This window comes from Aspergillus fischeri, genomic scaffold, assembly GCF_000149645.3.
Source record: "Aspergillus fischeri NRRL 181 1099437636262 genomic scaffold, whole genome shotgun sequence".
Lineage (NCBI taxonomy): Eukaryota > Fungi > Ascomycota > Eurotiomycetes > Eurotiales > Aspergillaceae > Aspergillus > Aspergillus fischeri.
The window spans coordinates 1,115,428-1,130,390 of NW_001509764.1; the positions used below are offsets into that span (position 1 = coordinate 1,115,428).

Below are 14,963 nucleotides of genomic sequence, written 5' to 3' on the forward strand. Positions count from 1 at the left end.
ACCTTTCAGCTTTGGGCTCACACTTTTAATCTCAAAACTTAGTACAGTTCAAACACAATTTATTATGACGCTTTTTGGCTTCTTCGTTCATACCCCTCCCATTCGGGTAGCAGACTGATGTCCACCAGGTCAAGGGAAACATCCTGCTGTAGGTAAAAACCTCGACCAGGGCATAGCTCGCACTAAGTACAGGCCCAACTTCATAAAGGGTTGTCATCAACCCAGCACAGTATCAACCATAAACACAACGGAATATCCCCTGAAAGCGATGCAACAGCGAAACGGAGGGTGTGCCAGGAAACTCTGGACAGATTAGCAAGTAGACCCCACGAAAGATAAGACTGTCTCACATTATCAAATAATGAGCTTCCGCTTCGCTGCGGTGTGGCAAAGATGTTTTTAGCCAGCCTATGATTGTAAGTTGGGTACACAAGGATGAGGAAAAAGAGAGTTGCTCACAAGCTCTGTCACGCACTGGGCCGACCACGATGCAGTTACTGTTGGCTAGTCGTCTGTTCTCGAAAAAAGGTGTGCGTTTGCTGTAGCCTCGTTAGTAGATATAGACAGAAGAGGAAAAGCAACTGACAGGCTCATGGGAGAATTCGAAGCTTTGCCTCCGGTTCGGACAATTGTTTTTAGCCAGCCTGAAAGTTGTCAGCAAGGAATGAAAGTTCAATGAAGACAAAGGAAGGCATACAAGCTCTGTCACTTACTGGGCCTGACCGAACCGGCAGGTTGCCGTGGTGGTCGAGGTGATAGATGGCTGGCAAGACGTTGAAAGAGTGGAAGCGATGGTGAAGCTCTAGGCTGATGAGATCAAGTTACAATGAGATAGAGGAACTCCACTCACAGGAGCATGTCCCGTGAGGGAGCTGGCCTGCGGTGCGAGCGGATGCTTTTAGCCAGCCTGTGGAAGTTATAAGTTCAAGGCAACAGCACAGATATGTAGATTCACATACAAGCTCTGTCGCTTACTGGGCCTGCCCACGGTGCCAGGCATAATGCTCAGAGGAACGAGGGTTGGAAGGGACGAGATGTACGACCCGCTCGCTTGTCAAGCCTCTACGACGCCAATTCGAGAATGATCAGCTTCTGCTCGAAACGAGGAAGTTTGAAATTTGCCAAGGGGTTCGTTCGCTCAGCTTGACGTACTTAATCAGCTACCTATGCAGGTAATAGTCTGTGCTCCAAACAGAGGCTAGCCACAAGGCGACTTACGGGGGCTACTGTATTGGGGCACGGGAGATAGGCAGAAGGAAGGCACGTGAAGCCGGCGAAGATGAACATCTGGAGAGAGCAGAAAGAGCGTGGCTCATGCTGAGAGACATGGACGAGAAGAACGGCGCAGGAGAGGAAAAGAAAAGATAGACTTTCATGGGCAGGGGCAAGTGGAAGGGGAAGAGAGAAAGGAAAGAGGAGGAAAGGGAAGCAGCTGCCTTTTTGTAATGCGCTGGTGGCGGGCCATGAACCCCAAGGCAACTGCAGCAGACAAGGGAAGTACGATCAAACTGTGGTACTGAATAGCGTCATGCTGCCCAATCTAGGAAAGATCGCTGCGCTGGGAACTGGTTCAGCAGATTGTTGCCTAACATCGTGACGAAAAAGACATGTCAGAGCGACAGGGTGCGCAGAATATGGTCATCATGAGCCGTTAATCGTCCGATCCTGCTTTGGCTGAAAGGACTAGGACATAGAGAGTTCTTCCATACCACCTCCAGCTTCACGAATCTCGAGCTTGGGCCAGGCTGAAGTCCAGTCAGTAAGAGTATTGCTCGCGTGTCTGGAGCAGTAGACACTTCCGTATCAGCATACATATTCTAGCAGAAGCGAGGAACCGTAAAAGAAGAAGAGTACGAATACAATATGTCGAAGGCTTTGGTCGTTGATATCAAATGCTTAACTGTGCGGGATCTGCATGCATGATAGTCCTATATACAACCACAGTGCGCCATGATAATTCTTTCCCGAAACACCAGAAACGCCTCTTCTTTGAATACCACTTCAAGTTGCCCTGATCAGGTGTCCAGGAACAACTTGGGTAATCGAAATATGGGTATAATGCGACGCAAAAGGTGAACAACCCTTCAAAACTTTTGTTACCTTCGCCAAACACCTCAATATATTGATTGTCCTGCCAAGGACCCCACGAGGTATGAAGTACAAGTGATTCCGTGCAGGATCCCGACCACATAAAACAGAACCGAACGAGCGATGCCGTTTTAGTTAGATTGAGGCAGTCCACTCGACTTTGATGCACATCTGGGTAGACCTCCCAGGCAGATCCGGTGACTTGTTACCGGAGAATGATCGATGAAACAAGACCAGCATGTGTGCGCGGAGCTGCTTTACTGGTTCGACGTGCAGAAAAGCCTCCAAATGGTGGTTGAGCCTCGTGTTGATAAACGCATGAGCGAGCATATGTAGCAGATAGTCATATGCCACCAATTCATGTTTTGCCGTGATCAAGCAACCTTCCGACCGACGTTGCCAATACCTCGTCCAACCACGCTCACGATAACGTCCCCTTGCTCATTCTCACCGGTGGCATCTCGTAGACCCCAACCGGGGGCACCGAACTTGGCCAAATCTCTGGCCAGCTGGATGATACTTTCATCGGCAATCACTTCCCGTCCAAATTGAAGTCGACCAACGTCCTCTGACCCCATAGTCATCAAGCCCAGCATGGTTGAAGCTGCAGCCGGGGCAACGCATCCGCCTTTTGAGATAGTTTCCAGAAGCTGGTAGGCACATTGTTTTCCAATATCCTCCGGCGCCTGGCCACCCGCAGGTGGAGAGGCGACGTCAGCGGAGTACAAGCAGCCAGTCGAAGACTCCGCAACCAGGGATAAACCGAAGCCAAGGCCGATCTTCTTCTTTGCGGATGGGTTGTTCCTGTCAGGGACCAGCGGCGCGGACGACACATCGGAGAAAATGTAGGTGTCGGGAACGAGAGGATTGAGAATGCCACGGGCCACATCAATCATTCTCGCATTGTTGGAGGCTGAAACACCAACCGAGTACGCCACGCCACGAACCTTCTTGACTCTGCCTGGGTTCATCAAGTGCATTGTTTTCGGAAGGCGTACTTGGTGACCGAAAACTAACTGAACTTCTCCACCGCCTCCCCTGCCGTTCGGTCCGGGGTTAGACCTGCGGAGAACACGAAGCTCAATGTTGTTGAAGATACCGAACTGGTTGTAAAGCGGAAGGATTGCAGTGCGGACGCTGTCCACGGACATGTCCCCAGTGGGTGTGGCGGAAGTAATAACGCCAGGACCAGTGAAGAGTACCTTGATCGGTGCCTTAGAGAATGGCGCGAGGAGACAAAGAGGTATTAAGAAGTAGCTGACGCCTCGAGTGCATCCTGCCGGGAGCTCATGCCGGATAACACCTCCGGTGGTGACCCCGTTACCTGCAACGCCTCCAGTGATCAGACCAGGCTTGTAGATAACGATAGTTCCCGTGTATGAAATTTCCATCTGAGAACCATTTGTGACAGCTTCCAAGAGACGCAGAAACGAGATTTCGTGGGGAGCAAGACCGGGATTCGTGGGAGACGAAGGACGGATCTGGGAGATATGGACTGCACGACCGGTCAAGGTTGAAAAGACCAGTCGGTTCACAAAATTCTTGTGACCGGTAAACCGAAGGGGAGGCTGAGATGTAGTGGCCATGATTGCTGGATTGGAGATCTTCCGATATCCTGTCGTCGATATCAGAAGCTGATTCTCTCAATCTCAAAGTGTGGATAATTTTGATAAAAAAGAAAATCGGTCGGAGAGACGATCTTCCTTTCCGGGCGTCCTCTTTATCTATCTCCGGCTATCTCCGCCTGATGGGATGACCGCATCGGCTTCGGTCTTTGCTTGATAATCAGACCATGTATGACAGCAAGAATAAAATCTCACAGGTTGTCGATTAAAAGTCTGTCAGGCATCAGAAAGACCTCTAAAGGAAGAAAAAAAACTTGCGACAATGCTGCCACCAGCTCTGAATATCCCGAAATGGTATTTCCTACCTCAAGTCCCACCCGAAACCGCATACCCCTCCCCCGCTTCCAGGGAGCATCTCCTGATACGAAACCATGAAGTGCACTTACAATCCAGATAATGACCGGGTTACAGGCTCGAAGAAAACTCGCATCTCCTTCAGCCGCCGGTGAATAATTACTGCGTCTATCACCCCTCCTCCCCCGCGACAGCCGGATACACAGTCATGATCGTTGGGGGACCAAATGCCCGCACGGACTATCACATCAACACGACCCCAGAATTCTTCTATCAGTATCGAGGCTCCATGCTTCTAAAGACAGCTGATACATCAGTCTCTCCTCCCGTCTTCCAGGATATCCCCATCCATGAAGGATCGATCTTCCTACTGCCCGCCAACACCCCGCACTGCCCTGTCCGGTTCAAGGACACTGTCGGTGTGGTGATGGAGCAGCCTCGGCCCAAAGACGCGGTTGATACGATGCTGTGGTTCTGCAAGAAGTGCGGGGAGGTTGTCTGGGAGAAGCGGTTTGTGTGTACGGATTTGGGGACACAGGTGAAGGAGGTGGTGGAGGAATTTGCTGCTGATCAGGAGAAGCGGACTTGCAAGGCATGTGGGACCATTGCGGAAACGAGATATCAAGAAGGGGAGATTGTACAGCCGCCTAGGTTTCTGGAGTGACTGGGTTTCTACTTTCTAACCTGTAGGCGGGACGAAAACGAGACTCCGAGGAAACCGGATGATGAGTAATGTACTATATGTAGTTGTTCAAGTGTTGTACTGTGACAATCTCCAATTTGTACATTGATTTGATGAGACAGACACAGGTCGTTGGCCAAAATGCGCTGCTGACCAGAGGAGAGCTGGAAACTGCAACTGGCTCGGACGCATCATGTAATTATTGCTGAAGCATAGCGGGAATAAAAGATGGGTAGGATGGGCCGAGGTTCTGCGATTCTGCGGGAGGTGTTTGTAAGAACAGGGTCTATTGAGCCCGAAAAAAGTACAGTATGAATACAAAAGAGGGTGAAATGAAAGGAAAGAGCTGGCAACAGCCGAGTCAGAGAAAGAGTGAGGGCTCGAAGAGCGATGAAGGTATTAACACAAGCTCTGAATAAGGTCTCGCCTTGAGGTTGAGTCTCCAACGGCAAGGCTGGGCTTCGTATGGTCATGACAGCGAGCCCCCCAAAAAGGAGATTATAAAAAGTGCGAAACCGCAGTCTAGGGCAACAGGCGCATGGCGTTGCCAGAATAGCAAGTATGCAAAAGTATTAATAGGTTCGGCAATGTGCCGAATGGAGAAACCCGCTCAGACATAAAGGACAGAAGAAATAGGTGATCGTCCAACATGAGCCACCATCAGCAGCATCCCGACGCAACGGCCGCTGCTCAGTCATCAAAAGGGCAATCAATGCTTTCATGACCGTCCCTCTCACAGAGGGCACACCACTTCGTTTCATCAATCACTCCACTGGCCTTCCCTGCAACAGGAGCCATTGAAGCTGTGAGTCCTCCACTAATACCCTTCAATCCCTCCAGGACGGCATCTCGTCCTGTCTTTTGAGGGGTGGCGCTATCCTCATCCTTTGAAGGAAAGGATTCTCCGGCGATGGAAGTCCCGGGGGTCGACTTGCCGTCCACAGAACCCTCGTGGTGTGACTGCTCAACAGGGAGTGCATGCTCGTTCTTGGTTTCGGCACCAAGGATGTTTGTGCAGCTCAAGATATCGTGACCGCCGGTTTCGCAAATCTCACACCACAAGGAATTGCCATCATCAGAGCGGCCATCGGCCTCATGCATGGTCTCCAGACGGTGGCGCGAGGAGTCCGAAGCTCCTCGGTGGTGCGAGCCAAACGGCTGATACTGACCTTCACCATGAGGTTGCTCTTGCCAGTCATTAGGGACCACTGTGCGGTCAGACAGTCGATGAGCATGGTTGATAGTGTTCGCGGTCCCGATATATCCAGCAGAGTTCGATGGTTTATGGTGAGGCGCTGGAGCGCTGATCGTGGAGCTGCGAGTACGGCTTTCATTGCTAAGCCGCAACTGCTGTAACTCCCGCTCAAGCTCCTCGATGCGATAGTTCTTGCTCTCGGTTGCGTGCTCAAATTCCTGAATACGCTGTTCCAGATGAGCAATTTGTTCGGAATCATGGTCCTGTCGAGAACTTGCAAGCCCATTCTGCAGGCCAGGGAAGTTCGGGTCGCCCCTGCTCAATGAATGGATGATGGCTTTGAGGCCGCGAATCTCGTCGTCTTTCTGATCTAGTTCCTTCGAGTACTGCCGGCCTCCGTCTCCGCCTGAATGGGCATCCCTCAACATGGCGCTGGAATGTTCGCGCTCTTTTTTCAGCTCAAGCTTTGTCCTTTCCACCTCCCCTCGTAGAAACTCAACCTCAGCCCGCGCTTCCGCCTCGCCACGTCTTGCGTCTTCCAGGCCCTCTTCTAGCTCCGAAACCAGCTCTTCCAGCTGCTTCAGCTGCCTGGCAACGGCCTCGACATCCTCACCCCGGTCTTGTAGTTCTTTATTCTGTTGCATGAGTTCGTCCAGGCGCTGCTCGTAGACCCGCTCGGTCTCGGACGCGGCTATCTCCAGCGTATCAAGGGTGCTTCTGAAGTCGGCTCGATGTAGATCGAATTCTGCTGTCAACTGAGCAATCCTCTCATTCTTCTCCCGCAGCTGGGCCCTGATGGACAGGGCATCCGAACCTTCCAGGTCCTCAATTGTCCTATGGAATTCCGCAAGTGTATTTGCCTGTTCCTCCAGTTGCTTATCGCGGTCCAGTAGCTGCTTTTCCAGGCTCTTGATCTGATCTTTCAATTCCTGCACCTCCGACGCCATCGAGCTGCGATGGAAGTCGGAAGTCCTAACCGAGGACAAGTCATCGTCCACGCTCATGCGGGAGGGAGCCCTATCGGATGCGCGAGACGGAGCTTTAACCGGACTTCGAGGATAGCCATTGGGACTCGGCCCTGCTCGAGAAGCGGTGGATGGAGTACGAAGACCGGCAAGGCTAAGCTTGGAGGGAGGCGGACCACGAGGCGATTCAGGGCGAGGTAGAGAGGGTCGTCTTACACGCGGACGAGGTACTGCAGGACTGGGTCCGACGGATTTGCTGAAATTGATCGGTCGCGAAGGCGTCGGGGGTGCGGTGGTCGCGGTAGGGGCGGATGTGGAGGATCGCTTCGTGACGTAGCGATTGTTGTTCATGGGAACAAAGATGCCGGAACCAGGGACAGTGGTCTTGAAATACTTTCTCCCTTCCACATCTCCATTGTTCTTTCCTCTCTTGGCATGCTCCGGAGCCAGTTCGATTCCGGCGAACTTGCCTGGTTTTCCGGCAACGCTGCCCAGGTAGCGGACCGTCCCATACATGCCCCCGGGAACATTCACAACATCGCCAACCTGGATATCGTCGAGAGGCGCCATGGCGATGGAGTTCGAGATTTGAGAGAGAGCGGCCTCAAAGTGCTCGAATTGACGAACGCGACCAGAGCGGAAATTTGAAGGGTCCAGAAATTCAGAAGGGACACAAGTCAGGAGGGGGAAAGGAAAAGAGCGGCATTAAAGGGATGATGCGGTATAAGGAAGAACAGACACGAGTGGAGCTCCTGCACTTTAGATCATTGACTGATCATGGATTGATTATTGATAGGAGCAGATAAGTTTTCATGGCTTTCCTGTCAACCAACAATGGACTGTTAACAGTTTAAGGGGCCTAACGGAGGCGTTTCTTTTTCTTATTATTATTTTCCCAGTTGGGCAGAGAAGAAGCCCGAAGAAGAAGAATGAAAAGAACGAGAGCTAATTGGCAAAAAGGGAATGACGAATGGTGTTTTAGAGATAGTTAGGAGAGGATTGACGTCGAGACATCGATCACGGACAATTGCACTGATAGTCTGATCATGTTGCTTCCCCTGTTATGTATCAACAACTTCTACGGAATACTAAAATAGCCATTATGATGGTCAATGATGATGATAACAAACAACGGAGACACGAACCATGGGTTTATCTGCTCGGTACTCGTAGTATTATTATTAACTACTGCTCCACAGTGCCCATGCGGCGTAATCAATCCAACTAACTCCACGGCTGTAAGGCAGATGTTCCCTTTAATCTCTGAAGATATCCTATTGTTGATGAGACATTTCATCACCTCTCCATTCCAACCTTACTGCGACACATGCTCGACTGAGACATAGGAGACACTACTCTGTACAGCAGTCACCGTTCCCCGACGCTAACAATTAACTACCTTGCAGTTCTCCTGATTAACATCTCTCCGGTTCGTCCACCTGGCACCTTCATCTCCCACGATTCTCTCCTCGCGTTCCTTATCCTTGCTCCCGCTCCAGTATCGAGGCCACTTGTCCCTGAACATTAACTATCCAATCTCGCTTCCCGACTTCCATTCACTGGCACGAAGTACGTGATTGCTCCACAGCGGGACAGCGGAACCACGCACGTCGACGATTCCGTGGAGGCACTTGTGCGACAACTGAAGATTGATGAGCTGGGGAGATCGCGAAAAGATCATAATCTCATTCTGATATAGAGTCGGTCGCGACAGCTTCCCTGATTCGGCGCGCAAGATGGCTCAGTATTTCTTCGATCTGCTCTACAACTTTACAGATTGCATGTGCTGCTTTCCGAGCACGCCGCAGTTGAAAATCAACAATCGCAGCTTCAAATTGTTACGGCTCCTTGGTGAAGTAAGTCAGTCGGATCTCCAGACTCTGTTATTTCGTTGCTATACCTCCTCAACTGACATTGCCGACTCTGCTAGGGTGGATTTTCCTACGTTTACCTTGTCCAAGATAAGGCGACATCAGAGCTCTTCGCCTTGAAGAAGATCCGGTGTCCATTCGGCCAAGAATCTGTATCACAAGCTTTGAAAGAGGTCGAAGCCTACAACCTATTCACATCACAACCGAACATCATCCATTCGATAGACCATTGCGTATCTACGGAGCCGGGCTCGAAGTTTCGTTCCGATGGCGGCGAACCAGGATCGAAAACCGTCTACATCCTGCTTCCCTACTACCAACGCGGGAATCTTCAAGATGCGATCAATGCGAATCTCGTGAACCATACTCGTTTTCCCGAGAAGAGGCTAATGGTGCTTATGCTCGGTGTCGCCAACGCGCTTAAAGCCATGCACCAGTATCGGGTAAAGAGTGGCGCTGGGTCTACGCGCAGAGCCAAAGCGGTCAGACGCGAGGGCGAGGAGGCGGACGCACAATTATCAATGCAAATGGGCAAGCCGAAGCGTCGAGCAAGCCAGCGAGTAGACGAAGAAGATTCAGAAAACGAGCCGTTGATGGATGACGAGGTTACTATAAGCCAGGAGGGAGTTCAGGAGGGAGAAATTCGCCCTTATGCGCATAGGGACATCAAACCTGGTGAGCTGGTGCGTCTGCAATTCTATGCGCTGGGTGGCTGACTTGTGACAGGCAATATCATGATCGACGATGACGGTCAGACTCCGATCCTAATGGATCTCGGCTCCCTAGCGCCCAGTCCCATTGCTATCACCTCCCGTTCACTAGCTCTGGCCGTCCAAGATACTGCTGCCGAGCACAGTACCATGCCGTACCGAGCGCCTGAGCTATTCGACGTCAAGACCGGGTCAATCATTGACACCAAGGTCGATATCTGGTCCTTGGGATGCACATTGTACGCCTGCCTTGTAGGGAAAAGCCCCTTTGAGGCCCGAAGCGAGGAGACCGGCGGTAGCCTCAGTATGTGTGTATTGGGCGGGGACTGGCGGTTTCCGGATGAGAAGCCCGGGGCCACCAAGGGTAAAGGCCGAGCTGGAGCTGAGGATGCGGGTAAAGACAACACTGCAACCATCAGCGAGCCAGTGAAAGAGGTAGTCCGGAAGTGTTTGCAGGTTGAGCCTGCTGACCGTCCTGACATCGATGAGCTCATTCAGATCATAAAGGACGTGATCAAGGATCTTTCGGATGACGATGGCATCGCTTCAGGATCAGCCTAAACGGGGTTATACTATCAGGAATGACATTTCCTTCTCTATTGAGTGACCGTCACCTGTCTTCCTTTTCGCGTCCTTGCGTCCAACGCCTTGTCTTGATGGGGCCATTATGTGCGGGTTGTGCTGTGTTTCAATCCGATTTGTAAAGTATGAGCCGAGTGCTCAACATATTCCCTGGATATCTCCTTGGAGTCCACCATCTCTTATCAAATTTGTATCTCGATTATACTGTTGTCTGTCTGGGACCACAAGTGAATTCGGTCGATGACACTCTGCTTCCTGATACACTGGTGATTGGTCCTTCAGACTTTTTTGACCTTGGTAACAGTCCACCGGACCGAATAGATATCTCCAATGCTTAGGACGTCTTTCATACGTAATGTGGACGGACTCACAATGACGAAAACGAAAAGCTCATTCTAATAAACGGCTCGCGACAGGTGAGGTTTCTTAATGCTGCCAAGCTGTACAGACCCGGTGAGCTCATGATCAACAGTCGCAAACATGGCCATCGAATGGGGATTTGAGACCAAAGGTGCCGATGTGGTCAATGCCTTTCCCCTGAGCATCGAGAAACGAACATGTAGGCCAAGATGTCAAGCCCTTTCAAAGACTGTAATCATAAGCTAAATCATGTTCCATAAAAAGTCCTCTTGACCGGAGTCAGTGGGACAGGTCTGTCAGCAGCAACCGCCGAGGCCCTGGCAAGCGGCGATGCAGCCGCCCTTATCCTGATGGGCAAGTCGCAGGCCGAAGCGCAAGCGATGATCGACGATATCAACCACAAACATCCCAAGGTGAAGCTGATCTACATCTCGGTAGATTTTGGCCGGTTGGCCTCTGTGCGCGAGGCGGCGGAAGCTATTAGGAAGCTTGAGGTTCCCATTGATGGGTTTGTGGGATTTCCCACGGTGATGGCTGGACTGTGGATGAAGACGGAGGACGGAATCGAGTCTCACTTCCAGTGCAACTATCTCAGCAATTTCCTCCTGATCAATTTGGTGGTGCACTTGATGCCGGCGGGTTCAAGGGTGGTCATGGTTTGCTCTAGTATCCGGCCTGAAGCGCCGCCGCCGGCCTGGGATGACCCCAATTTCGCAGTAAGTGATTTGCTCTGGTTTGGGTTAGGATATGAAAGGTAATCACAAGGGTATCTGCCGATTCTGCAGGATGGAAAGACATATCATCCACTGGATGCATATGCTCTATCGATGTTTGCCAACGTTCAGATGGTCAAGTGCCTGGCTATCACGGGCTCTGGACGGTCAATGGCCACCTTTTCTGTCAATGCTGGAAGTGAGTTTGCGACCCCGTCATTTTCCATCTTCGGCCTGTGCTTAACATCCTTCAGACACCAAGCCAAGCCTTCAGACCGTTGCTTCGCCAGAGCAGGTAGCTTCATGGCTCCAAAGGAAGAAAGAGTGTGCGTGCAGAACCAGATGACTCCCTGCATTTGATGAGTTTCTGACAGTCAGCCTGTTTGAAGTGGGGGAAGACCTACCGCTGCTTCTTCAACAAGCGCCAAAGTCGGCGTCGCAGGGGATTGCCACGATTCTCAGAGCTCTTCTCGACCCGGATATCAGTGGTGAGTGGGGTCCTCCTATGGTTGCAATGTGTCAACCGGAGGCTATCGTGCTGATGGATTTGCATCGGCAATAGAACGCTCCGGCGCATACCTAGACAATTGCCAAATTCTTGCTCTGCCAAAGATTGACTTTCCTGCCGGCGAGGAAAACGGTCGAGCGTTGTGGACACGAAGTGAGCAGCTGGTAGGGCAGGAGTTTAAGCGGCTGTAGTGTTGACAAGGTTGTCTGTGTACTTGTGTGTAGGAAAGGAGATATGATTGTTCCTAGATGAGTATACCTCTGCGGCGTTTGTAGGTAAACCCATCTCTGCTGACCAGATAATAGAACCAATGTGCATCCCGTACTTAGCTAATGAGTAGACGTTGTCTCCGTGGAGACGTCCAATGAGAATAATTGCTGAGATATATAATTTATGTGCGGGGGAACCCAGCTGTCTCCAACTTGACCACGAATTTTATCGACCACTCAAACAGATCAGTTTATCTCTTGCCATGTCTGTCGGCGAGCCCGTCCAATGACGCGGAGGACAAGGAGGGAATAAATCGACTACTGTCAAGCTACGGTGAAACTACCCCAGTGGTACTGGCTAGCTCCTTGCTTAGCTCGACGGCCATTGAGACTGTCCAATGAAGCTCACCAGCAGCCCATCATCCTTGTTCCTTTCTCTCCAGACAAAGTACCGTCACGAGGGGAGAAAGGTCCGCTTCCAGAGCATTGGCCGTCTTTGTATCGCTGGAGTCACTGAGCCAGGGACCTGCTTCCCTCATCTCGACTTCTATGGATCATCGTCTCCTCGTGGAGAGAGCCCCGATAAGCGGTCAAGTGGGCCTCGTTGATATCTGAGCTCGATGTATCCATGCTGCATCATCCAGTCCCATGATAGCGGAATGCTTCCGACCCGTGCTTATCGGCTATTGTGCGATGTGGTACATATGTGACGCTGCGCTTGCGCCTGCTATCTATCAGGAATGTCGCGTCTGTGGATCCTCGAGAGGAGCAGATAACGAGTACTCGTACTTACCGTTCAACTTCGACTCTCAGGTCGTCTTCGAGACTAAAGCTCGTAGCAGTGTGATTGATACATCCTGCAGTTTGACTTATATCTTGAGCTCACCGCTCGACTCTGATCGGCAGACCAATTGCACACCCATCGGGCTGGCAGCAGTGTATATACATTTGGGACATTCAAGGACATGTAAACAGCGTTATTGCAGTTTGCAAATAACATTTTGGCCTCCTGCAGTTATTTTATATCGTCATGGCCCCCCGTGTGGACAGCGACGCCATCCCAGGCACTTTCACCCTGGTGGACGTGGATGGTGTATTGGCCACTCGTCACCTTGATAGAGGAGACAGAGATATTGTCCTTGTGCCTGAACCCTCCAATGACCCAGATGATCCCCTGAATTGGTCACCACGGCGCAAGCTACTATCTACGATCTGTGTGAGCGTGTGAGTCGACCGAAGAGGTTGTTTTGATCTAGAGTTCTTGACCGAACAGCTAATCTGCTCCCTACCGTCCAGGTACACCTTGTTTGCAGGCATCTCAACCTCAGTCGTTTATTCTGTGCTTGTTCAGCTCTCTGAAGAGACCGGTGTTGCGGTGGACACTCTCAACCAGGGAACCGGATATCTGTTCTTGCTCGCAGGCTGGGGCCTTCTCTTCTGGCAACCATTTGCATTGCAGTATGGTAAACGATTGACGTACATTCTCTCGTTAGTTGGAATATTGGTGAGTCTACAAAGCTATTGTACGGTTGCCAGGTCAAGATTCTGACAGAGAGCCTTGCAATAGGCTACATTGGTATGGGGGTACGTTGTCATGACGCTCCGTCGTAGACTTCAATCGCTAATGATGAGACTGCTAACAGTCCTTATGTTCGTTCAAACGGCGAGTGGATTGGCCGCAGCATTCTTTCAGGCTTCTTCGTTGCTCCGATCGAAGCCCTTCCAGAAGTGACCGTCACCGATGTGGTAAGTATTTGTGGATCAAACGTTCACGCCACTTATTGATAAGTCTAGTGCTTTACCCATGAACGAGGGAGGTATATGGGCCTGTACGCCTTCTTCTTGGCCGGGAGCAACTACTTTGCGCCAGTAATATGCGGCTTCATCGCCCAATATCAGGGATGGCAATGGGTTTTCTACTGGCCTGCCGTATTCTGCGCTGTTACTATCGTGTTCCTCTTTTTCTTCATGGAGGAGACAAACTACGCGCGGAGACGTGCCGAGACAGCCACGGTCGAGGGCATGTTAGAATCGTCAACGACTCCCTCCGAGCAAGGTGACCGGGAAAAGCCTCTACCTGCCACTGCACAACCGGATCAAACAGAGTGCGGAGTTATGTACAGCAAGAAAACGTATATTCAGAAGCTGTCAATCATTGGACCTCGGCAACCCAGGAACAACATGTTTAGGAGGTTCTACCAAACTTTGTACTACCTGAGCTGGCCGGTTATCTTCTATGCTGGGTATGTCAACCGGTTTCTCACCTTCATCTGAAACATCGGATACTGACTGGAGCAGGTTTTCGTATGGCTCGTATCTTATTTGGTTCAACGTGTTGAATGCCACTGCATCTCTTATTCTGGGGTCGGCACCATATAATTTCAGGTAGGATGCTCAGAGAACATCCTAGAAGGCTTCCGACTAACTATGGCAGTTCATCGATGGTCGGTCTGAGCTATCTCGCATGCTGTCTGGGTGTCATTTGCGGGTGAGTCCGTCTTGATGACTAGCGAGCAATCAACATACAGACTCTACTAACTCAGTCTAGATCTCTTTTCACCGGAAGATTCAGTGACTGGCTTACTATCAGACTAGCTCGACGGAACGGCGGAGTGATGGAAGCCGAGCAGCGTCTCTGGCCCTTCCTTGCGTGTCTGATCATTGTCCCTGGATCGTTGCTACTCTGGGGTGTGGGTGCAGCCCACGAGGTCCACTGGTTCGGACTTCTAGTCGCGATGTGCCTTCTTGCGCTCGCCAACACCTGTGGAATAACCCTGAGCGTCAACTATCTCGTCGACAGCTACAGGGAGCTGAGTGGCGATGCGATGGCTAGTGTGATCTTGGTTCGCAACACAATGTCGTTTGCCATGGGCTACGGGTAGGTTAGGCCCGAATGGACTTGACTGCGAGTGCTGACGACTTGACTAAAATAGTATAACACCCTGGCTTGAAGACCTGGGATACCAGAACTGCTTTGTGTCAGCGGCGTTCATTGGCATGGCCATATCTGCCGTGTTCCTGGTGATGATCAAATGGGGAAAGACATTCCGAGCTCGCAGTCGCGACAAGTACTGGAGCATTGTCAGGGAGAATCAAGCCAGGGGAATGGGACATTGATGGTTCTGAAGTACGAAGAAGGCCGTTATGATGAACGAGACAGG

The 14,963-nt window shown here is 51.1% G+C and overlaps 6 protein-coding genes across 6 annotated transcripts; 4 read left to right on the forward strand and 2 right to left on the reverse strand.

The window, feature by feature from the left end:
- Window positions 1-2,462: 2,462 nt before the first annotated feature.
- NFIA_097430 (RNA 3'-terminal phosphate cyclase-like protein) lies at window positions 2,463-3,674 on the reverse strand (the record flags this gene model as incomplete). The annotated part of the gene is made up of 1 exon (XM_001262011.1): window positions 2,463-3,674. The coding sequence occupies one exon, from the start codon at window positions 3,672-3,674 to the stop codon at window positions 2,463-2,465; it is 1,212 nt and encodes a 403-aa protein (XP_001262012.1).
- Window positions 3,675-3,975: 301 nt separating this feature from the next.
- NFIA_097440 (3-hydroxyanthranilate 3,4-dioxygenase) lies at window positions 3,976-4,671 on the forward strand (the record flags this gene model as incomplete). Its single annotated transcript, XM_001262012.1, has 2 exons — window positions 3,976-4,007; window positions 4,125-4,671. 2 exons carry the CDS (start codon window positions 3,976-3,978, stop codon window positions 4,669-4,671), a joined length of 579 nt encoding a protein of 192 aa, XP_001262013.1.
- Window positions 4,672-5,379: 708 nt separating this feature from the next.
- Window positions 5,380-7,419, reverse strand: NFIA_097450 (CAP-Gly domain containing linker protein BIK1; the record flags this gene model as incomplete). Its single annotated transcript, XM_001262013.1, has 1 exon — window positions 5,380-7,419. The coding sequence occupies one exon, from the start codon at window positions 7,417-7,419 to the stop codon at window positions 5,380-5,382; it is 2,040 nt and encodes a 679-aa protein (XP_001262014.1).
- Window positions 7,420-8,585: 1,166 nt separating this feature from the next.
- On the forward strand, window positions 8,586-9,991 carry NFIA_097460 (putative serine/threonine protein kinase ENV7; the record flags this gene model as incomplete). Its single annotated transcript, XM_001262014.1, has 3 exons — window positions 8,586-8,705; window positions 8,780-9,395; window positions 9,447-9,991. 3 exons carry the CDS (start codon window positions 8,586-8,588, stop codon window positions 9,989-9,991), a joined length of 1,281 nt encoding a protein of 426 aa, XP_001262015.1.
- Window positions 9,992-10,492: 501 nt separating this feature from the next.
- Window positions 10,493-11,784, forward strand: NFIA_097470 (putative oxidoreductase, short-chain dehydrogenase/reductase family; the record flags this gene model as incomplete). Its single annotated transcript, XM_001262015.1, has 6 exons — window positions 10,493-10,571; window positions 10,637-11,088; window positions 11,158-11,284; window positions 11,340-11,411; window positions 11,460-11,573; window positions 11,648-11,784. 6 exons carry the CDS (start codon window positions 10,493-10,495, stop codon window positions 11,782-11,784), a joined length of 981 nt encoding a protein of 326 aa, XP_001262016.1.
- Window positions 11,785-12,832: 1,048 nt separating this feature from the next.
- NFIA_097480 (putative MFS transporter) lies at window positions 12,833-14,919 on the forward strand (the record flags this gene model as incomplete). The annotated part of the gene is made up of 8 exons (XM_001262016.1): window positions 12,833-13,026; window positions 13,099-13,278; window positions 13,446-13,548; window positions 13,597-14,045; window positions 14,101-14,187; window positions 14,237-14,290; window positions 14,351-14,680; window positions 14,736-14,919. 8 exons carry the CDS (start codon window positions 12,833-12,835, stop codon window positions 14,917-14,919), a joined length of 1,581 nt encoding a protein of 526 aa, XP_001262017.1.
- Between the last annotated feature and the right edge of the window lie 44 nt (window positions 14,920-14,963).